The sequence below is a fragment of the Westerdykella ornata genome (assembly GCF_010094085.1).
Source record: "Westerdykella ornata strain CBS 379.55 unplaced genomic scaffold EI97scaffold_5, whole genome shotgun sequence".
In the NCBI taxonomy this organism is placed as follows: Eukaryota; Fungi; Ascomycota; class Dothideomycetes; order Pleosporales; family Sporormiaceae; genus Westerdykella; species Westerdykella ornata.
The window spans coordinates 197951-218721 of NW_022986855.1; the positions used below are offsets into that span (position 1 = coordinate 197951).

A 20771-nucleotide genomic window follows, 5' to 3' on the forward strand; every position below is an offset into this window, starting at 1 on the left:
TGTGCCTGGTCGTGATTTCTGCAGTCTTACTGACTGCACTTCAAGCGGTCGATCCTGTCGCGTAATGGTCAAAGTGCGCAGCAGAGATGAGTTTGTCATCGCAGATTGTTACATGTAGTCTCGCGCCGGAAGAGTCCCACGTTATGTACTATAAAATGGGCAACGTCAACTGCAGGCCACATCATCTTTCCAGAGTACCATTTGCGAACAACAGACCAACACAATGCATAGCCTTGGATTATTCACCATCATAGCGCTCATATCATCTCTCCATGTCTCATTCGGGGTTCCAACCAAACAGGGAAAATGGACTCCTCTTGCAAACATTACAGTGGCCCCTCGACAGGAGCACACAACTGTATTCCTTCCACCAAGCACCATAGCCATACTCGGAGGAATCGTACCGGACGGTGACTCCATTGCCACGACCGATTTGGTGCAGTCCTACTCGATCCCGGATAACACCTGGAAGACCGTAGCGCCAGTACCCAGACCCATCAATCATGTCAACGCGGCTGTGGTCAATGGAAAGATCTACGTTCTCGGTGCTTTGGCGGATGCATCGGATGGATCGAGATCCTGGACCGCTGTGGGAGACTCATGGCTCTATAACCCTGAAAGTAACCGCTGGAACGCCATCCCGCCAATGCCGCCGGGGCAGGAGGCGGGTAGTGCTGCTGTTGGGGTATACGATGGGAAGATCTTTTTGGCTGGAGGTATGAAGTTGCTGGAACTTGAAGGCGAAAGAAGACAGGATACCGTCGACACTGTTTCTGTATATGATACCAAGTCCTCCAAGTGGCTTGATGTTCCTGAAGCGGCAAAGAGGGTCCCTGGGAGGCGCGATCATGCAGGAGCTGCGGTCGTCGGGAACAAGTTCTATGTCCTAGGCGGGAGGAACCGAGGGCAAGTCAACGTCAAGGACGAAGTGTTCATCCTGGACCTCCGCAACATTGAGAAGGGTTGGACGACTAGCAGCGCAAGGATGCCCACTGCTCGAGGCGGAGTAGCTGCTGGACGGATTGGGAATAAGGTCTACACGTTTGGCGGGGAAGGCAACCAACAACTCGAATCCGGCGTTTTCAATGAGACCGAGGTGTATGATGCAGTTCGTGATTCCTGGGAGAAGCTTGTGCCCATGAGAGTACCACGCCATGGCTCCTATGCGGTGGGAGTTGGGAAGGACGTGTATGTCCCGGGAGGCGGTCTTCTTTTTGGTGGGGCTCCAACGGCATACTTTGACAAGTTCACTCCTTAAGAAGGCCGATGTTGTAGTTGAGGTTTCAATGGTAGGACCTTGAAATGGCATGCGGTTCTCAAGTCTCCTTTACACATCTCCCAGGTATCTCTACAAAGCAATTGGTTAAGGCCTGACCAGTTTTAGCATTTTACGGAGAAGATTGTAGGTAGGGGTGCAGGAGCGCCTCTGAAGCCATTGGCCTCTTGCTGGGGTCTACGACGAGCAAATACTCGATGAAGTTCATTAGTTGCGGTAACACAGGGGGATCCGAGAGTCGCTGCAGTTCCTCTCATAAAGTGCCTACTTTGACGAGCTTTGTGCCGTCAAGGGAATTGTCCATGACTGCTAATTGTTAAGCAAGCTCGAACTCCTCACTGTAGGCTTCGGAATCGACCAGTTAGCCTACCGGGCTGAGGAGACGGATGATTTTCGCGATGCACCACGCTTCGGTAAAACCTTCGATAATCTTGTCTCTAGGACCGAAGATCGTTTGCGGAGATAATGAATGCACCAACTTTGACATTAGCTTGTGGTAAAAACGTGGCGGGAGCACCAACAGTAACACCAAGTGACCATACATCTGAGCGATGTTGACATCCCAAGCCCTGCCACACCTCAGGGGCTCTGCATGGCAGGCTCTGGACACATTGTGTAGAACCCTCGGAAACCACTACGGAATCAGGGCTTTCAATGGACAGTGGAGTATATACAGCACTCACAGTTTCCTAAATCTCCCAATTTAGCGATTGGCGAAGGGCTATCGATGTTGGACACGAAAGATGTTGTTTATGGAGATATCTAGCGGTTTAGTACAACGGATGTTGGCAACAGGAGAGATAGTACCTGTGTGGACGACGTTAAGCTGTTTGAAAATGATCAGAGCCGACAAGACTGCTTTGGACACGGCTCTAGGCAGCCTCTGATCGCCTCGGAACACGTTGGCTGGCACCAACCGCAAGTCACGATCCATCCATTCAAATAGCAAATGCAACTGGTCTTCTTGAGTGTCATTTGGCCATACGACATCGTACGGAGTTCGAATGTGTGGACGCGAGGCGATTTCAACTTTCTGGTAATTGCGGTATTCACGCTTCAACGTAAAGATTTCATCATTCGTAATAGCAGATTTCACTACAGCCCTAAAAAAATAATAAGCGGTCGATTCATGAAACACTTCGATACAGAAACTCATGCCATTCTGCTTGGGTGAGTGGCTGGACACCACTCTCGCTTTGAAGGCTGTAGAGCCTTTCAACTGTTCCAGCAGCTCGTACTTTCCCTTTCCACCTCGAAGGGTCGGTCCAATGCGCAGCGCCATATGGGAAGAGGCGAGTATTAACAAGCCTTGAGCAATGAAGGGGCAGAGCGCCAGGAGCGCCAGAGTACAATGGGGAAGCCTCTGAGTTCGTATGTTTAGGCGAGCCGCCAAGGTTGCCGCGGCAGCTTTCCCAGATGGGTTAGGCTCCCGTCCGTCAACCTCCATCCATGGATCTCACCTCCAACCAACATCGCTTCCGGGAGTTCCTCCCTCGACCAACACTGAGATGTTATAATAGCAATGCAGACTCTATTACGTCCGACTACACAGAAGGCTACTCGTGTCATCGAACTGTCTGCCAACATGGACCTCAAGCATCCAGCACGTTTCCACGCTCTCATTCCCTAGCCACGATCTCATCATCCTCCCACTGGGGCTGAATGTCCATGCTGACAGTCTGACGTTGAGTTCCGCCCTACAAACATGGGTTAAACCAAAACAGCTAGCAAAGGGGCTGATTGCGCGCCGGCAGCGGCAGAGGCTTGTTGATCTCAGATCTGGAGTTGTTGGACAACCAACTTTATCTTTTCCCCCTTTCCAGCGCCCACGCTGCATCCTGTCCTCGAGACGTATTTTCTACTCTCTGCCATGCGTCATACAGTTGTTATCGTGCTGGCAACAACAGCAGCATTAGCCAGCGCCCAGGAATACTCCTACTGGGCGTACCCACCAGAAAACTACACCGAGACAGCACCTCACGGATATGACCCGGCTTTCGAAATTTGCGGAACCACGTGCGAATCCTGCGAGAAGGAGGCGGAAGAGTGCTTCTCGCTGCAATATTCGAACGTTTGCTATGAGCCGAAGAGGGGGGAACACTGCTGCCGAGATTTATATGGGAGTACGATGCCCCCAACCCCCGACGGAAAAGACGCGTAGATAAAGTCTAACATGCACAGCTTCCTGCGTAGAAGGATACTACTGCGCATACAATGGCACACAAGCCGGCTACTGCTGCGCCGATGTACGTTTCCTCCATTGGGCCCCTTACCTACGTCCTTCCTACATCTTCAATTCCTAACCCGTTTCCAGGGAACCTCCCTCGAAGACTGCGGCGCCCTCTTCAACCAATCCCTAACCTCGACCGAAGTCAACATTCCCACAACCATAATCGTAACCAAACTCATGACCCCGACCAACACACCCGCCAGCACCGCCTCCTCAACCCGCCTCCACAAACCCACCATCTCCGCCCGACCCCTCGACCAAATCACGCAAAAGACCAACGAAACGGGCCTCTCCACCGCAATGAAAGTCGGCATCGCCATCGGCGTCGTCGCCCTCGTAGGCCTCCTCGCGACAGCTATAACGTTCCTCGTTTTGCGCCGCAAGAGAGGCGAGGCACAGTATACACCGACTCCGGGCGGGCATGTACCGCCCGGAGCGCCGTCTTTTGCAGCGCCGCCGTCGGAGTTTGGGAGTCGCGAATCGGCGTACGAGCCTATGCGGTCGGCGGACGCATCGACGACGTCGGAGTACTACAACAAGCGGGCATCGAGCGCGTCGCTGTATCGAGATGCTTCGCCCGCGCCAGAGGAGCGGGGGTTACCGCTGGTGGAGATGCCGGTGAATGAGATGCCCGGGGTGGATCCGGATTCTAACCGGAGGCGAATGGATTGAAGGAAGGGCGCAGTGCCGGACTTCCAGCATGACGCATCATAGACATTGATTCACGCGCTTCGATGATAGTTTTGAGATTTAGCTTGGGGAAGCGGTTACATATGCAAGATAATGAGTATATATAGGATATTTGACCTTCAACATCTCTGTCTTGGTAGCATTCAATTGTGCCCAGGGGGTGAATGATTGCGTCACGTGACAAGAGTCTTTTCCCTTCAGTGAGCGCTTCTCTAGGGCTTTGGCCGTCTTATCTCGCATTCCTGAGACCTATTCGAATAAGAGATGATCTACTTCAAACAAAGTAACCTTGGAATCACCGTCACTGTCTGAAGGCTCTCTCCTAAGATCGCGGTACACCGCGATCACGACTATCTTTCCCTCATCCAACCTTGCAAGCCTCTTTCGAGTATACCTCAAATAGCTCTACTCCCCCATCTACCTAAAACGAAAAAGAGGAACCTACTATGTAACGCTTAAATGACTAGAGAGCGATCATCACAGGATGAGCACTTCATTACTCACGACATCCAACTACTCCAAGCACAAGCACACATCGCAAAACCCATAGAAAGAATAAACCGCATAAATTAACTAAATCCCATCTCGCGCGCTCGCTCGCCGTTGGCAAAGCCGCCGCCTACTGCTAAAAATTCAAGATTCTCCCATAAGCATAATCATAGTACCAACCCTACCCATATGCTGTGCTCTGTATGCTAGATAGATACTCCGTACACTGCTTGCTTTGCTCGATGCCATGTTTCTAGTAGATAACGCCATAAAAACGCCAAGTGTGAAAAACGCAAAGGGTGCCTCGCTGAGGAGTTGAGGTCCGGATGCTCAGACTCCCATTGAAAAGCAAGAGATATGCAGGCGATATACGCTCGATTGCATCCTTGTTGCTGGGGAAGATGACGTCGGGCAAGATATCGATACCAGCAGCCGTGATTCCACTTCCGTTCCACAGCCTCGAAAACCGGAATGCTTACTCCCTCGTTCCCTCCTCTTCCGCCGCGGCCACGACTCTAGCAGCACCATCTCCTCCATCCCGAGCCCCCCCATTCACCAGGCCCTCCTTCTCCTTAACCCTCTGCATTTCACCACCTTCACTCCTCGCCATCGGACTCCTCATCTCATCTCCATCACTACCACCGCGATCCTCATTGCCCTCCTCCGGCCGATCCCGCATATCGACATCCGGCTCCTCATCTCTTTCTTCCCTCTCACTCGTCAGCATCTCCTCGTCCCCATCCTGAGAATCAAGCACCACGCGCCTCTCATCATGATGCTCTTGCTTAATGCCACCTCCGCGCCCATTCACCGCAGTCCTCGCATTCTCCTTGTCCTTCTCGCTCTTACTCCCGCTCCTCCCACTCCTCTGTTTCTGCTGCTGCTGCTGCTGGTGGTCCTCAGGATGCGCACCATGCCCCTCCCTCTCCTGCCTCAGCGCCTTACCAGGATCGATATTCTCCCAATCCTGCAACCCACGCGCAATCCGCTTCATGATGGAATGATGCTTCTGCATCTGCGGATCCGACCACTCGGCCTCATCTCCCCGCTCCAGCGCCGTCTTCGACTTTTCTGCCGCCGGCGACCCCGCACGTCCCGGCGTCTCCGTACCCTGCTGTTGTTCTTGTTTCTCTTTCCGGGTCCCCTGAGCAGGCGGACTCGCGCTCTCCTCCCCCCAGGGCCCCAAACCCGACCCTCTCCTCTCCTTGGCCGCATTCTCCTTCTTCGCATGCACCTTTCTCAAATTCGCCGCCGAGCTGTGGCTCCGCATATCCGGCCGTCCGTCCTTGCGGATGAGCACGCCGTCGGCATTCCGCGTCGGCTTCGTCCGCGTCTTCTTGGTGTGCGCGTACGGATCGTGGCCCGGCGCTACCGACATCATGCGGATGGGCGTTCCGTTGAGGGAGCCTGGGGAGCCCAGGCCGGGAGTCACGCCTTGCATGCCGAGGTGTACACCTGGTTGCTGTTGATATTGGGCATTGGGCGGTCGTCCACGGGGTGTCGATGAGACGATGTTCGCAGCTGCACCACCACTGCCTCTCCTGATGACGGAGGTTCCCCGTGCAGCTCTCGGTCCACCGGTATAGTACCCATTCGGACTGATCTGGCTTTCCGGGACGCCCTGCCAATCATCTCTTTCCCATTCAGGCGTCGAGTGGACCAGCTGTGCCGGGAGGCTCTTACGTCCTCGACCGCCTCGTGAGCCGGGGCCGCCACGGGGCCGACCGCGTGTGCTGCTGCGTTGTTCAAGGGGGCGCCATGATTCGTCCGAGGGAGCGTCTTGGGTGTAGTAGGCCGGTGTGACGGGCCCTTGAGACGGGAGCGTCGAGGTGGGGTTGGAGGAGCGGAGGGTCGATTCAGGAGGCATGGAGTCGTGGGAGAGGGTGTGTGAGGAGGCGAATGAGGCGGACTGAACTTGCGAGTGCGAGTGTGCGAATTGCGGTCGGGCATGAGGATCTTCTGAGTGCGGTTGTTCCTGTGGGCTATGATGGTGCTGAGAGACGGTGTACGTGCTCCCGGGTTCCATCGTGGCGATCTTTAAACGCTTAGAGGAATCGGGCCGCTGGTCCGCGTCTGGATGCTCTTCGGCATACGAATAAACTCGTTTCGGCGGCCCGTTGATAGCGGTGAAGGTCTGTGCCGGTTGAGCGGACTCTGCATGCTCGTGGACTGGGGTTCCCGCGTGGGTCGCTGGCGTCGGTGTAGACCCGTACGAGGTGACGGCATATTGAGGGTGAGGCAGCACCGTCTGCGTGGACGCGGCGCCAGTGCCCTCCTCGAGTCGTTGAATCCTCCCCTTCATTATCTCCATGTTGATCTTCAGACTGTCGACCTCGTTCACTTTCGTGGACACATTGTGCAGTTGCTGAGCCATGAGCTCTAAGGCTGATGCCTGAGCAGCCGCGGATGATCCTGCCGCCAGTGCTCCGGGTCCCTGTGCCTGGATGACAGATACGGTCCGTGATATTTTATCCATTGCGTCATCCAGATCGGCTACTTGCTGCCGCATCGTTTGCACATCTCGTTGTAGTGCTGTAACCATCTCCCCCAACCGGCTCATGTTGGCATGGATCAGGTCGTGAAACTCACGCCGCATACCATTGAGCTGCTGCTCGGACACATCTTGCAGATCCTGCAGCCTTCGCGCATGGGCACTCAGCGCCCCCGTATTCTGCGATATCTGCGTTTGCATGCGGCCGATGGCGTCGAGGTCAGTTGGGTATGTGCTGGAATGGTGTGTTTGACTGGGCGAATGCAAGATGGGAGGTAGTGTTTCCCGGCTACGGTTCGCCAGACCTGCTGGAGATTCCCTTGGTAAAGGTTGGGCATATGGCTGTTCGTCACGGTGCACAGGCATCACGGCCGGCGATCTCGACGGGAGAGGCGACTTCTGCGTGAGCCCGATGGAAGGCAGTGTGGGTCTCTCCCCGGGTGACTGCATCGGGGGAGGCAGTCTGTTCGACTCCACCTGCGGTAACGGATTCTGGCGATGTACCAGCTCTGGCGGTGGTCGAGCATCGACTTCCGCGTTGGCCATGTTTGGGCGCGGTGAAGGTGAAGGTGAAGGTGAAGATGGCCGAGAGACAGCAGAAACTGGAGGAGACTGTGACTGGCCCTCTTCCTCGTTATGGTTGGATGATCGCGTCTCGGCCGGCAACGTTTCTAGGTGAGGTTTAACCACTTCTACGACACCCGGCGATATCTCGCATTTCAATGCAATGCGAGATAGTTGGAAAAGATCGCGCCCGCTATATGGGTATCCGTTAGTAGGCGGTATACAATTGTAAGAGACAAAGGGAGGTGACAAAGTAATGTAAGACCAGAATAGGACATCTTCCATTGATAAGTGTGTGTCAATAGACAAAGAACAGGACAAAGGGAGGAGCGACGCAGGGAAGATCCACGCAAGACGCTCGATAAATAGCGCCACGAACAGAGCATAGGTGTACTTTCACAGGTAAAAGAAGTGCAAAGCCTGCCTTATTGCAATCGAAGTGTGTACTTACCGATACTCGTGATTGTGGTCTGGGGTCTCCACAACGTGTAAGCCAAGAGTATCGCCGCACTTGGGGCAACCCAACGGCTGGATGATACTGAGGCGAAGAGACGGTTAGCTCTTAAATCTGCGTGCGTTGAGAAGGAATGAAGGCAGCGGCGATGGTAAGTAAGTAAGAAAGGGGGAAGCAAAAGTGCGTAGCAGCAGCAGCAGCAGCGGCAGCAGCAGCAGCGAGGCCTCAACAGCGAGCGAAGAAGGAGGCAACCGACGGCGGCGACGCAAAAGGCCGCAAAAGAGCAGGAAAATGCAAAACGTAGCGCAATAATGCGGGCCCTGCGGGTTTAATAGAATGATAAACGTATAATAGTGGGAAATTGGTTGGGGCGTCCATTAGCGCATTCGCGCTTAAAGAAAAAAATTAAAATACCATGTCCCGATTGATTGGCGCCCGGGGTAATAAGCCTCGCATACCATATTGCTAAGGGCCCATTGTCGAATAAATAGTGCTCGACTGGGATGGGATGGTTGAGGAATACGGGGATATGTATGAGACGAGCGAAAGGAGGGAAAAAAGAGAGTGCCTATGCAGCCCTGTCTCTGCTGCATCGCGCAAGTCGCGCATCTTTGCAAGCTGCTGACTGCAACTAGAAACACTCAACAAGAAAGGGGAAGTGCGATTACTTACCACGACTCTAAATCACTGCCGGGGCTCGCCGTCCTCGGACTGCCGGTCATAGGCGTCAATCTGCTACTCCACGATCCAAGCAACGCGGGCAAATAGTAGGAGCTGGACCCTGGGACTCTGTGGAACAGGTTGAAGAATTCGCCGACGATACTGTGGCAGCGGTTGCATTCTCCAACGGTCGCTCGCGATGCGCCCAGCGCTGATGCTACTTCTGGCATCGCTGGTTGCCGCCCGGATGCCCCGCGATGCGAATCTTCACTGGCAGACGCGATCCGAGAGCGTCGCAGAAGAACGTCGTTGCTGAGTTAGACCAGGATCAGCGTCAACAAAAATAGGCCGGAGAACCCTGATGATGAGGTAATTCCCATTCGGATGCAGGTGAACGAAGCGGCGCGGTCCTATTCCGAGAAACCCACGGGATATGCGCCTAACGACAGCGTAAAGCCGGGGAGGATGCGGAATACTGTGGTAGTACTGGTTTTGCTGACAACGGAGCTACCTCGGAAACTCGGATTCGCAAGTGATCAAAGTCGATGACGAACCGTGTGGTCGAGACAAAGAGGAAGAGGAGAAAATAGGCAAAAGGTGACAAAAGGGAACAGGAAGGGAACAAGGAAGGGGCGAGGAAGGGGACAATTGGACAACAAATCAAAGTCTGATCGCCACAACCTGTTGAGATACAGTAATAATAATAACGATAAGCTCCGCTATACCATGTTTAGCAAAGCAGCTATTATTGCTCTGCTCGCCTATTCCACCCTGGGTTGAGACGACCATCCTATTCCGAAACGTCTCGTTATTCCCTCACCGGTGGCACAGTGCTTGGCCGCCTCTCTACTGCGCTATATGCCGTCTGCAGCCAATCAGGCCGGCAGCTGGAAAGGTCCGAAATAGGCACGATAAAGAGCCAACAATAAACGTCAAGACAAGATTTGCTTATTGGCGCACCACAATGCGCATATCATTGATCGAATGCCGATGGTGCAGTGAATGCCCACACCCTGGTCCAAGGTAAGCAACCAGCGCTGGCTATTACCGTCCGATAATTGCATAACGGACGTAGCCAACACGATGCGCGCCTATCTTGAACTCTATCCGGGCTATCCCGGTTCATTATTATGACCTGTCGCTGCGGTCGCCCGACGCCGCAACTGAAGTCTTCACAGTTAGCGCATGAAAAGCACTTCTAGAACCCTGTCAGCCAGTTCCCACAGAGCGACATATCTACAAATGGCTCAATGCATATCTATTGTTTCACTTATCATGTATGTACTTGTGTGTATAGGTACATAGGGCTGTGTAACATTGCGACACTCCGGGCCCTGTGTACCGTAGTGCGGTGCTTGTACTATCTACACATCATAGATATAATAAACTAATCACCCGTTTGCCCCTGGCTGGAACAGTAATATGACGCTACGTTAGTCCGCTATTTTGCAAGGAAGAAACGGTCCGAACCCCATCACATCATTCTCCTTCATCAAAGTGTGGGCAGGGCAGTGGTGGTTTCACAGCCCATCAAAAAGCGGCTGCACTTCACCGCCCTCAAGTATTTTTGCCTGCAGGCTGGGCTATCGTACAGAACGCAAATACTATCCTTGGATAAACGTGCTTACTCGTGCATCGTTTCATTTCGTTTTATGCCTTCGAATAGTACTCTCTGCAACGGCCCTTGTAGAATATGCCGCTTGTGCTTCCGGTTCGCCGCCATCAACACGATACAACCGTTGTGCCACGCGCGCCCTGCCGCATGACGCCCTAGACACCGTCTATTAGCCTACTTCACAACCAACAATATCCCACGCGATAGGCAATAACCCTCAAAACCGGCACGCAGAATCGATACTAATTCAGCCACTTCGCATAGAGTTCCAGCTTAAAACTTCGCGCTGGACTGTGGGAGATTGCAGCCAGTGTCGTACAACCCGTGACACAAATACTCGTCTCACTTGACTTTGACGAATGAGATGCCCTGTCGCGCCGTCAGAATCGCATCGGAAAGAGCTTGCGTTTCCGTATCCGTCCACTTCACGGTGCGGTCGTCCCAGTCTTTCGTCCTCATTTCCTTGTGATGCTGCCGCTGCATGGTTGACAAACGACGAATTTCTCGCGGATCGCCGCTGCCGCTGTATACAATGAACGCTGTGCCTCGTGGCAGCGAATCGTAGACCTTGGCAATGTTGTCGACGGTGCTGGCAACCGCCTTTGCGAGCTCGCTGCTTGAAACTTCAGTCACTTCGTCCACTTCGTCCTCTTCGAAGGTAATCGGGCGCCCAAGACGCTTCAAAGCTTCTTGCCGCATCTCTTCAACATCATCACTCTTCGTCTCGTCCCACCATCCGCGGAGGATCTCTAACTCCCGCAGCCGACCCCATACGAAGTTGACTTGCTCCGTAGCGCCGCTTTCTCCCACAGCCTGCCCCTTGACAGCCGATTCAATGCCGGCGACAACTTCTTCGTCGTTCCGACACCCGATTGCTATCTGCGCGGAACCGCCGTAGCCCCGCTTCGGAAAGCCCCAGTCGACCAGCGCGCCTGCCCTCAAGTTGTCGGCAGATTGGTTGCGGACACTGCGTGCAAGGCGTTTGAATATCGGCTCCGTGTTGGTAGCAGCGGTCCCGAATGCCGGACCACGTTCGCACTTCTCTTTAACCAGGTCCAAACAGGCGAGAGCATCCTCAATGCTGTCATGACCCTTGCTTCCTTGCTGTATCTCTCTCCCTTTGAGGAATTTCTGACACAGCCACTTCAGGGAATGCTTGTTGGTTGGATAGTTTGGATGCGGATATGCAATGGAAGTGTCAACGAGGAAAGGGTGCGTGAACTTTAGTGCATTAAGATCCGACTCCAGGGAATGTCCAACCAGAATCGTTCGTGGTGTGAGAATAGTCAGCAGTTTCTGCTGAATATCTGAGAGACTCGTCGTGACGTTTTTGAGCATCTCCTCTGTTATTCCCGAGAATCTGTTCAAGTCAGCGCATAATCTTACTTGTGACAATATCACACTTACTGTGTAACGTAGTCCTCAATCGGAAGATCGGGTTTAACCAATTCATCGAGGATAGTCTTCCCATCCCAGTCTACAAGACTTATTCGAGTGAGGACCATTTCTCTCTGCGCCGCAAGGCACATCTCGCAGTCAATTGCAATGATTTGCCTCCCGGCCGTCAGACTTCCACTCTCGATGTCCTTCTCCGGAACCTCACCATCTTCGAGACAAGACACGGCACTGTCAACCCAACCATCTTCGATCATCTGCCCCGCTGCTCTGCGCCTCTGCTGCGCAGCTTCTTTCGCTTCTGGCGTAATAAACCATGCTGGATGGGGCACAATATTGTTCTCGCGTTGCTCTTCAAGTGAAACAATGTATTTTATGATAGGAGTCCGCTTGTTCTCCCAGTGTTCAGTCTTTTGCTGGGTTGGTCCCCTGCGCTCTTTTGACTTCCATTTCTCTTCTCTCCTCTGTGGGAGTGGCGATACAAGCATGGTCTGCATCGGCGAGACTAAACGGTAAAACTGCTTCGCACTATCCTTTCCACGGTATTCGCCTGTCCCAACCACCGGCCACACATGAGGGAAGATGTCGGAGAGGGGCTTCAAGGGATCTGGAAGGCGTTCGCGCTTCAGGGTTCTAGGATAATAGTCGTCAGGCGACATTACCAACGGCTTGCGCCGGATGCCATGGTGTGCGCTGAAAGAGCTGCCAGATTGCTTTTTCCCGTTTTCATTCGGTTCACTTCCAGAAGGTTGGTCGAGGGCAAGAGAGATGTCGCCAGTAAACATGCCCAGCTCCAAGCCAGGTACCATGAGAACTACGACTTGACGTATGCTTGAGCTGTGCTTTACAGCTACCCATTGGGGCGCAGGACCATCTGCTAGGAGATACAAGACGAGACCCTGTAAGTCGGCGATGCGTACTTGCGACCGCAAACGATAGTTATGCGAATACTCAATGGTTGGATAACGCTCTTTCGTGTCTTTATTGTGGCCGTCCCCATCATGACGCTTTTCCGTTTTCCTCCCCATCTTGTCGCTTTTCTTGTGCGCCTCATGGGAAGAGGTGAGAGGAGAAGCATCATGGGTGGGTTGCTCGATGGTAGGGTGAGAATGAGTTGAGAAGGGGTTAGCGGGCAAACTGCGTTGGCTCTTTTGATCGCTGGGAAAAAGACGGAAAGGATCCAAGTCCATTTGCTCCGCCTTCTCCATTTTCTGTTTATGAGATTCTTTCATTGATGGCCTGTCCGAGTTATGTGAGGTTGAAACATCGGTTCTCGGACGGACGCCAGATACAGCAGCACCAGGGATGTCTGCCCTGTCATTCGAAATCCGTCTTTTCTTCGGCGCTCCAATCGTCGTCCAGTCGTCATTCTCATCTTCGTCAAGCGACGTGGATGTTGCCAGTCCAGCTCTATCGCCGTTCTCCGCGAGGTGTGCTAAAGTAGCACCGATACCAAAGTCGCGGTGCTTATCATGTTCCGACCTCCTACGCTTGCCCATATCCGCTGAGCTCGACTCTAGGTCTGGTGTGGTCGTGATGGGTTTCGTCTGGTGTCTTCGAAAAGCCTGACCCTGTGGTGTGCTTTTGTGGCCCGTGCATACATGCTTGGCATGTACGCTTACCTAGGTAGTAGTCGCTTCCCTGAGCTTGGACATCAATGCAACCATCCGATCCTCATCACATCCACATTCATCACTTCCAGTTTGCACATTCACCACTTCCAGCTTGCGTATTCATCACTTCCAGATACAATCCAGCGTTGCTAATTTCAACTTACTGTATTGGTTAATCTCGTTAGCTTGCTCAAGTGATCTTCAGCGTGTCTCAACTCTTCTTTACTTGCACGGCCAGTTGGAACAGTTGCAGAAAGACTCAGAAAGGTGACATTTTCGAACAAGGGTTCGAAAGCCAAGAAACCATGAGGATGTAAGTCGAGATAGCATATATCTTGTTATCCTGGTTGTCATCAGATGGAGATGTTGTTCAGCTGGACGAGTACCTTCATGTTGAATCAGTATCTGACCTCTTTAACTCAGAAATCCGCTCCTACCTTCTCAATGTAACGCACCCCTACGAGAATTCCATCTTCGTCCTCGAACTCGGTCTGGTCTCCAAAATCCATGTTATCTTCATCTAGGCATGTCAGGCAATTCACAACCACATCGGTATATTTGTCTCCCATCCGGCATGGCAAGCTTCGCTTCGCAAGATCGACGAGGTGGTCTTTCAAAAGGCCTGGTTCACGACAATTATCTTCGCTCTCGTTCAGAAAGGATTGCAACAGTCCCGATGCAGAGGGTGCTGGACCGTACAACACCAGAGACTGCCAAAGTCCAACCTCCAGAAGACAGACCCCAAGGCTATAGATGTCGTGCTGCATTACATATTCATCCTCAGGCTGCAGGCCTTGTCGACGCGGGTGCCGGTATAAATTTTTCTCCCATGCGCAATCACCAGCTCGAAGAGTATATCCAGAAACAGTTCGGAATTTCTCGAATCCCACGAGGAAGGATCCAGAAAGCACCGATCTCTCATCTTCGAAAACCAGAATGGTCTCAGGCCTGATACCTTTGTGTACGAAATTGCAGGTGTGCACGTAACTGATCGACTGCGCTAGTGTCTGTGCTATGGAGAACCGAATGCTTAAGGAGATGTCGGTGTCTGGAAATAGCAAGATGTCGCGAAGGCTACGAGGAGCTTTGAGCCTTCCAGGCTCATAGAAGACGAAGTCGAAAGATGCTGGCGTGCGTTGGTCAGGCTTCAATATGCGAACGACTCCACGGCACTGGAGTAGGCCAAAAGCCATCGGATCCGTCGCAGAGAGCTTGCGAGCAAGATCGCGAACATCTTCAGTGAGAGTCCGAGCACTGACGTCTGGTAGACATGGGACCGAATCAACGATGTACCACTTGTCACTTGTGGGAGATCTGCGCATCAGTTCCGCCGTACTGTAAGGGATGGGTTCTCGAAGCGCGTCAACCAAACCGTCTTTGGGAAGGAAGACGGAGACCTTGGTATCGCGATCTGATTTTAAGGACCTCCTGAACGCCAATGCAGTAGACATGGTTCCAACTTTTGGTTCGTCAGCCACTTCCTGCAGCTCTTCATCGATTACGCGGCTTGCCATCCTCATAATGAGGTACCAGGACGGATCGAAGATCTTTTGCCACACTTCCAGTCCCTCAATCGCATTGTCAATACTGTCTTTGACCAAGGCGTACTTCCATCTTTTGATGTCGTCCTCCCGACCAGCATGCCTGCGTTGCACTCTCTGCACTTGCACAATAGCTGCCTTCAGTTTGGTCTCCAAGATGTCCAGTATCTGGCTCTGTTGCTCCTGGTGTGTGACGTCGAGAGTTTTCCATATCTTGGTCAGAAATTCTATCTGGTATTGAGCCTTCAACCACGTCGATTCGATGATTATGATCCGCTCCTGGATCTCACGCCCGGCATTCCTGAATGACGAACAAAGCCGAACAAGCTCTTTCCCGTATCTCGACCCTGTCAATATTCAGCTGCGGATGAACGGCAAGGAGTACATTTTACTTGATCACTAGGTCAGCTGTCGCCAATCCGGCAAGCACCAATCCTACTGGCATAGTTAAGGCCGCACGAAATTGCGTGGTACAGGACGGGTGTCCCCAGCCAAGTAAGTATGTTGTTTCCAGATTTATGAGGTGGAGATGAGGCAGCTTCTGAAGGCTGGAGGTGGCAGAAGCAACTGTTCATCTGACGTTCCTTGGGCGGCGCCTGGAGAGATGAGCTGCATTCACACTAAGCTGCTTTCGGAAATCATCGATTGATGTGTTGATGAGGGGTGCATCGACAGCCGCAGGGAACGAGGCTGAGACATTCCCCTCACTACTTGCTCCGTTCTCTCAAGCAACCTCGTAGTCTAAGTCCTGGCGCTAGTTTCCGTGCTCTAGTCGACTGCTGCCATCGCTTTCAAAATGCCACCTGTGTCCGACCCGGTGCGTGACTCGAGACTACGGACGACTAGTGAAGGAGGAGGTATCACCCGCCATATCATAGAGACATCAGGACGCGGCAGCGGTCAGCGGAAGATCCGAATAGAACAAAAATGGCAGCGAACAAAAACGCTAGGCCAGGGCGGCTTTGGCCTCGTATGGAAGGAGACCCTTATTGAAGGCAAAGGCGACATCACGGAGAGAGCGGTCAAGATGGTCCGGAAACGGATGCAAGGATCTCAATCCGTGGATTATAGCAGAGAGCTTGAAGCGATGGCAAAGTTTTCTCACCCAAGGGTCAGTATCTCTCCTTGAGTGTATCAACGCTCAGCTGACAGTGTATTAGTACAGAACATATTTTGTCGAGTCCTATGGCTGGTATGAAAGTGAAGATGCAGTCTTCATCGCCATGGAGTTTCTTCCTCACGGAGACCTGCAAAAACTTCTCCAGCTCCGCTCCAAATTACCAGAGCCAGATGCGCAACAGATCGCTTTCCAGGTTTTGGAAGGTCTTACATACATGCATGAGAACGGATTTGCACACCGCGATCTCAAACCAGCCGTGAGTGTTTCTCTTCGTGGCTGGCGAGACATAGATGCAGCGTACTAGGCCCCACGATGCTGGACTGACACGGGAACAGAACATTCTCATCAAAGAGATGGGCCCACACTGGTGGGTGAAGATCGCAGACTTTGGCATCTCAAAACGGGCCGAGGAAGGCGTCACCGAACTCCGAACCTTCAGTGGTACCCCAGGCTTTCTCGCTCCGGAGATCATGGTTCAGAGCGGAATGCTGGATGCAGAAGACTTTGCCCGTGAGCGCGGCTACACGTTCGCGGTCGACATCTGGTCAGTTGGCGAGATCATCTTCCGAAGTCTATCTGGCGAGTCGCCATTCGACAATACACGAACACTTGCATCGTACGTGAAAGGCAAAACATCTTTTCCGTTGGGGAAGTTGGTCAGCCTCAGTGTTACAGAACACGGTCAGGCGCTTTGTCGACTTCTCATGGCGGCCAAGCCGCAAGAACGGCCATCAGCTCCAAAAGCGCTTGAACATCCATGGTTTGCATCTCAAAGAGGCTCTCCGAGGTCCTCATCTGAGTTTTCGGGGTATGTATATAGGGCGTTCTTGGTCTCGGTCTGACTGACAAGGTTCTAGGTTTGTGCGCACAGGATTGGACCCGCTCATCGTTTCGCTCGAGATCGCGAACGTAACAGAGACAGAGGAATCGTTCGATTGCACTGAAGCATCTGCTCGTTGGAGCACCTTGAGAGGACCTACAGTGAATAAAGACACAGTCGGATCAGCAGCTTCAACACAGGATGCCCGGGTGGCCAAAAGCAGCGAAGATCTCAAGGGGAAAGGGACTTCTCAAATCGGGATTGTGAAACCTTCAGGCAACGGTCAAATCGCAGAAAACAACCTAACGCTACCGCCACGGAATCATGGCTCAAGGAGCCAAATCCCCAATCATCCCAGTAACATTGGAAAAGCCGATGAAGCGAGGGGAAGCGAGAGACCAGAATCGTCCCAAAATTCTGTGTCAAAACTAGCTGGCGGTGGCGTCCCACCATCCACGGATGAGCTTTCTTTAACATCGCATCACTGGGAACAACAATCGGCTGGAAGTGCCGCAAAAGCCATTACCAAGGAGGAGGTCGGTGTGCCCATGCCACGCCCAATTCCTGCTTCAGATGACGATTCTAAAGTTGTGACAGTACGGGAATCAGTACGAGAATCGAGTCACGGATTATGGCAGCTTCTCGGAGGGTCACGCAGGCGCATCCACGCACGCAGAAGTATTTGACATGACTCCAAAATCTGACAGTGATCCGACATCCGTTCAAGCACCCAGCCTGGTGTCGACCGCAAGATGAACACAGGGATAGCAGATTTGAACCCTGATGTGATTGACCAAGCGGCATTCAACCAGACATGGAGGAAATACCACAAGGTTGTCTCTCGTGCTCGGGAAGCGGAGGGGCTTCACAACGTCCACGTTGCCAGGTTTAAGCACAGAACGTGGCTGTCAAAGGGCAAGCCGCGAATGGAGTTGGAATTTGGAGAACCAGTTCGACTATTGAGAAAAGTCGGTTCTCTGGAAAGTCAAACACTCGAAAATCATTCCAGCTCAAATTTCTAACCTGTGTCCAGGTCATCTTCTCCTCGCTCGATGGCGAGATTAAAGGCGTGGATGGCATTCAAGACCTGACATTGTCGCCGATTGCGGAATGGTGGGATAAGAAGACGCAAGATGTCCTCGCACAAGGGAACGATTTGGTTGCACCTGACGAATTCGAACTGGAAGACGGAAGCGAGGGAAGCATTCCATCCACTCGAGGTCACCCTCCTCGAAATATGGGGAACGATACGAATATCCCATATACCCCAACCAGTCCCCCTCGAGACCCGATTCCTTGGATGCCGCAGTCGCCGGCCATAGCGCCGGCTCCCGGTATCCATCAAAACTACCACCCAATACTTGAAGCGAGCGATAACAGCAGCGCAGCCGCTACCCGTGTCATGGTTGCACCCTCGACTCCACCACCGGATCCTCTCCCTGCGCATGCACCGAAGAGACAGCGCGAGTATTCGCATCCGCCCCCAACGAAATCTGACAACAAGGAGGGCAATCGCACAAGCAAAAAGTTAGCAGACTACTTTGGTCGGCGTAAGCAAAAACCGCGAGTTGTTGTGCGGCGGAAAGCTTGGGATGAACAATCAGCTCCTGCACATTTGACGAATTACGAGTTGGGCCCTCCAGATCCTCCTACTGGACCGACAGAAAGGTCGACTAGTGATAGAGGCTTACAACAGCAAAACCTTCAAAGTACGGATAAAAAGCCATTAACGTACAAGAAATCTAGTAAACAAAAGCCGCAAATTGTTGTGTGGCGGAAAGGTTGGAATGAACAACCAGCTCCTGCACATTTGACGACGCAGAAACGCGATCCCGAAGCCGCTCAAGATTACGAGTTGGGCCCTCCAGATCCTCCTACTGGACCGACAGAAAGGTCGACTAGCGATAGAGGCTCACAACAGCAAAAACTTCAAAGCAAGGGTGACACGCCATCAAGCTCTAAAAAATCCCGTAAACAAAAGCCGCGAGTTGTTGTGTTCCGGTCAGCTCGGGATTAACCACCACCTCCTGCACATGAACTTTCGCCTCCAGTGGTTCAATTGACGACGCCGAAACGGGACTCTGAAGCCTCTCGAAAATACCAGTCGGACTCCTCTCTCGAATCGAGTCCTCCTCCCGCTACAAGGACACGGAACTAAGATGGGAATGTTCCTCTGAATATTGCTAGGAGAAATATCTTGTTCTGGACTATGGTACCGGTTTCTAGACCGCATGGAAGCAGGGCAGAGTTTGTCTTTGCAGCGCAACACCGTTTCCTGGGACGGGTGGATACCCTCGGGATTACTAGGAATTCCTTTTCTACTGGTAGGTGCCCATCTATTCCTGTGTGGTAAGCCGATTTCTGCGGTTGCATTCCTGGGCTGCGTACAACTAGCCTAGCTGCATAACTGGAATTCCGTGCTTCAACATACTATTACGCACAAAGTCAACGTTTTGTATATTATCCAAGGTGTGTTGTGTGTAAAAGCTTCTGAACAACGATTGTTCTTCATTGACTGCCTAGTTAGTGGCCCTGGAATGCGTAGTATGTCCTGGCCAGGTGTCCGTTTTCCTCAGGTATTTCTATCCAGCTACAGTCGTCTAAAAAGACATGACATCGCCCGTGAAGTCAACCTTATCACCATACTGCGAGAGCGGAAGGAGATGAAGTTCACATCGCAACGTATTCCCTTCGAGGAAGAACCTGATACTGCCGCAGAAGGCGACGAGGACGATGTGGAGCTGCAATCCACTCTGCAATCCAGCTCTGTACCCGTTGCCAATTGGCATTCCAAGGACTCACGGCTAGGCTGCAATCTCCTTGTCATCCGGGTCGACATACACATGCACCTGGATAAAGAGGTCGAGTCAGCACTGTCGCTTGCAAGTGAACTCGGTATCGGTATCAGACTCCTTACGGAGAAGACGCCGACATAGCAACTGAACTCTTTGCGACTGCCGCTGTTCAGATCGGCGGGTTTCTCGCTCGCGATCTGTTTGACTTCGTAATGGCCTTCGTTGATATCGGTGACCTCGTACTGGATAGTCGTAGACACGGTTTCGGTCATGGTTAAATGAAGTAGTGGGAGGAGTTATAGTAGCTGTTAATGGATCTCGCTTCTGTCCTGTTTTGAGGACGAGATGATTCTACTCTTCAGGGCATGATTATGACATACACCCGCCCCACGTACTAACAGTACCGCTTATCATTGAGCTTGGGAGGGCCGAGAGTACAGTGTACGTGTTCCCTCCGTCACCTCGCCTCCACAGCATTCTGATGATCTGTTACGTGCCGTGCCGGAGTCATAAGGAATATCTTACCATAGATAGCGGTCACGGCCCATCCAGAACTTCCTCGCCGCGTACTTAGGCAACTCCACAACTGCGGTACCTTTACCTAAAACTTTTCCTCGGCTGCTACAAAAGCGGCCCAGTCGCACATGTTCGCAGCACATTAGGGTACTCTTTTCGATCTCATGCTCCGGCGCGATCTACCTTCCCGCACCGCATCCCAACCAATCGAATTCAGTGCCATATATTTATGCCAGCCTTTCAGTATGCAGCTGTAAACAGAACGTCATTGCTAGCTCAACAGCTGCGGTTTTGGTCTTGTTTAACAACATAGAGTTCGTTGTATTTCAGTTCGTCCACAGAAGGACCAAAATACTTGGAAGTTCCTCCGCTGGCTGCGATGCTCTCGGCATCACCGACCTAGACCATCGTTTTGTTTCATTTTGCGACGGGAGGAAGCCAGGGTAGCGTTGTCTGAAACTGCTACAGTACTTGATGTTCGATTGAGCCAATCCAAAATTAG

The 20771-nt window shown here is 52.5% G+C and overlaps 8 protein-coding genes across 8 annotated transcripts; 4 read left to right on the forward strand and 4 right to left on the reverse strand.

The window, feature by feature from the left end:
• The first annotated feature begins 56 nt into the window (after positions 1-56).
• Positions 57-1456, forward strand: EI97DRAFT_431433 (galactose oxidase). The gene has a single exon (XM_033797931.1). The coding sequence runs from the start codon at positions 224-226 to the stop codon at positions 1256-1258; it is 1035 nt and encodes a 344-aa protein (XP_033655700.1). The 5' UTR covers positions 57-223; the 3' UTR covers positions 1259-1456.
• On the reverse strand, positions 1389-2558 carry EI97DRAFT_448888 (kinase-like protein; the record flags this gene model as incomplete). The annotated part of the gene is made up of 5 exons (XM_033800187.1): positions 1389-1517; positions 1647-1754; positions 1798-1910; positions 1960-1965; positions 2084-2558. 5 exons carry the CDS (start codon positions 2556-2558, stop codon positions 1389-1391), a joined length of 831 nt encoding a protein of 276 aa, XP_033655701.1.
• A 205-nt stretch (positions 2559-2763) lies between these two features.
• Positions 2764-4325, forward strand: EI97DRAFT_465529 (uncharacterized protein). The gene is made up of 3 exons (XM_033801472.1): positions 2764-3399; positions 3458-3522; positions 3591-4325. Exons 1-3 carry the CDS (start codon positions 3147-3149, stop codon positions 4176-4178), a joined length of 906 nt encoding a protein of 301 aa, XP_033655702.1. The 5' UTR covers positions 2764-3146; the 3' UTR covers positions 4179-4325.
• An 835-nt stretch (positions 4326-5160) lies between these two features.
• On the reverse strand, positions 5161-9084 carry EI97DRAFT_440676 (uncharacterized protein; the record flags this gene model as incomplete). Its single annotated transcript, XM_033799652.1, has 3 exons — positions 5161-8018; positions 8192-8514; positions 8867-9084. The coding sequence occupies 3 exons, from the start codon at positions 9082-9084 to the stop codon at positions 5161-5163; spliced, it is 3399 nt and encodes a 1132-aa protein (XP_033655703.1).
• Positions 9085-10811: 1727 nt separating this feature from the next.
• Positions 10812-12892, reverse strand: EI97DRAFT_372791 (uncharacterized protein; the record flags this gene model as incomplete). The annotated part of the gene is made up of 2 exons (XM_033795373.1): positions 10812-11829; positions 11877-12892. 2 exons carry the CDS (start codon positions 12890-12892, stop codon positions 10812-10814), a joined length of 2034 nt encoding a protein of 677 aa, XP_033655704.1.
• Positions 12893-13596: 704 nt separating this feature from the next.
• Positions 13597-15638, reverse strand: EI97DRAFT_247271 (uncharacterized protein). Its single transcript, XM_033794106.1, has 3 exons — positions 15411-15638; positions 13915-15358; positions 13597-13863 (listed from the first exon to the last, which is right to left on the reverse strand). The coding sequence occupies exons 1-3, from the start codon at positions 15461-15463 to the stop codon at positions 13831-13833; spliced, it is 1530 nt and encodes a 509-aa protein (XP_033655705.1). The 5' UTR covers positions 15464-15638; the 3' UTR covers positions 13597-13830.
• Positions 15407-17946, forward strand: EI97DRAFT_247184 (kinase-like protein). The gene is made up of 5 exons (XM_033794105.1): positions 15407-16129; positions 16179-16394; positions 16474-16946; positions 16996-17494; positions 17556-17946. The coding sequence occupies exons 1-5, from the start codon at positions 15815-15817 to the stop codon at positions 17712-17714; spliced, it is 1662 nt and encodes a 553-aa protein (XP_033655706.1). The 5' UTR covers positions 15407-15814; the 3' UTR covers positions 17715-17946.
• Positions 17921-19160, forward strand: EI97DRAFT_247286 (uncharacterized protein). Its single transcript, XM_033794107.1, has one exon. The coding sequence runs from the start codon at positions 18196-18198 to the stop codon at positions 18973-18975; it is 780 nt and encodes a 259-aa protein (XP_033655707.1). The 5' UTR covers positions 17921-18195; the 3' UTR covers positions 18976-19160.
• The last annotated feature ends 1611 nt before the right edge of the window (positions 19161-20771 follow it).

What these genes read in the sequence shown, in the direction of transcription:
- EI97DRAFT_247271 (XM_033794106.1), bottom strand. Translation starts at nt 15,463, where the DNA reads ATGCCAGTAGGATTGGTGCTTGCCGGATTGGCGACAGCTGACCTAGTG. An exon ending in ACAGCTGACCTAGTGATCAA is followed by an intron (nt 15,359 to 15,410) that starts GTAAAATGTACT and finishes GACAGGGTCGAG; the next exon opens with ATACGGGAAAGAGCTTGTTC. An exon ending in GGGTGCGTTACATTGAGAAG is followed by an intron (nt 13,864 to 13,914) that starts GTAGGAGCGGAT and finishes TTCAACATGAAG; the next exon opens with GTACTCGTCCAGCTGAACAA.
- EI97DRAFT_465529 (XM_033801472.1), top strand. Translation starts at nt 3,147, where the DNA reads ATGCGTCATACAGTTGTTATCGTGCTGGCAACAACAGCAGCATTAGCC. An exon ending in CTGCCGAGATTTATATGGGA is followed by an intron (nt 3,400 to 3,457) that starts GTACGATGCCCC and finishes TAACATGCACAG; the next exon opens with CTTCCTGCGTAGAAGGATAC. An exon ending in CCGGCTACTGCTGCGCCGAT is followed by an intron (nt 3,523 to 3,590) that starts GTACGTTTCCTC and finishes ACCCGTTTCCAG; the next exon opens with GGAACCTCCCTCGAAGACTG.
- EI97DRAFT_247286 (XM_033794107.1), top strand. Translation starts at nt 18,196, where the DNA reads ATGGGGAACGATACGAATATCCCATATACCCCAACCAGTCCCCCTCGA.
- EI97DRAFT_247184 (XM_033794105.1), top strand. Translation starts at nt 15,815, where the DNA reads ATGCCACCTGTGTCCGACCCGGTGCGTGACTCGAGACTACGGACGACT. An exon ending in ACCGCGATCTCAAACCAGCC is followed by an intron (nt 16,395 to 16,473) that starts GTGAGTGTTTCT and finishes ACACGGGAACAG; the next exon opens with AACATTCTCATCAAAGAGAT. An exon ending in TCCTCATCTGAGTTTTCGGG is followed by an intron (nt 16,947 to 16,995) that starts GTATGTATATAG and finishes ACAAGGTTCTAG; the next exon opens with GTTTGTGCGCACAGGATTGG.
- EI97DRAFT_431433 (XM_033797931.1), top strand. Translation starts at nt 224, where the DNA reads ATGCATAGCCTTGGATTATTCACCATCATAGCGCTCATATCATCTCTC.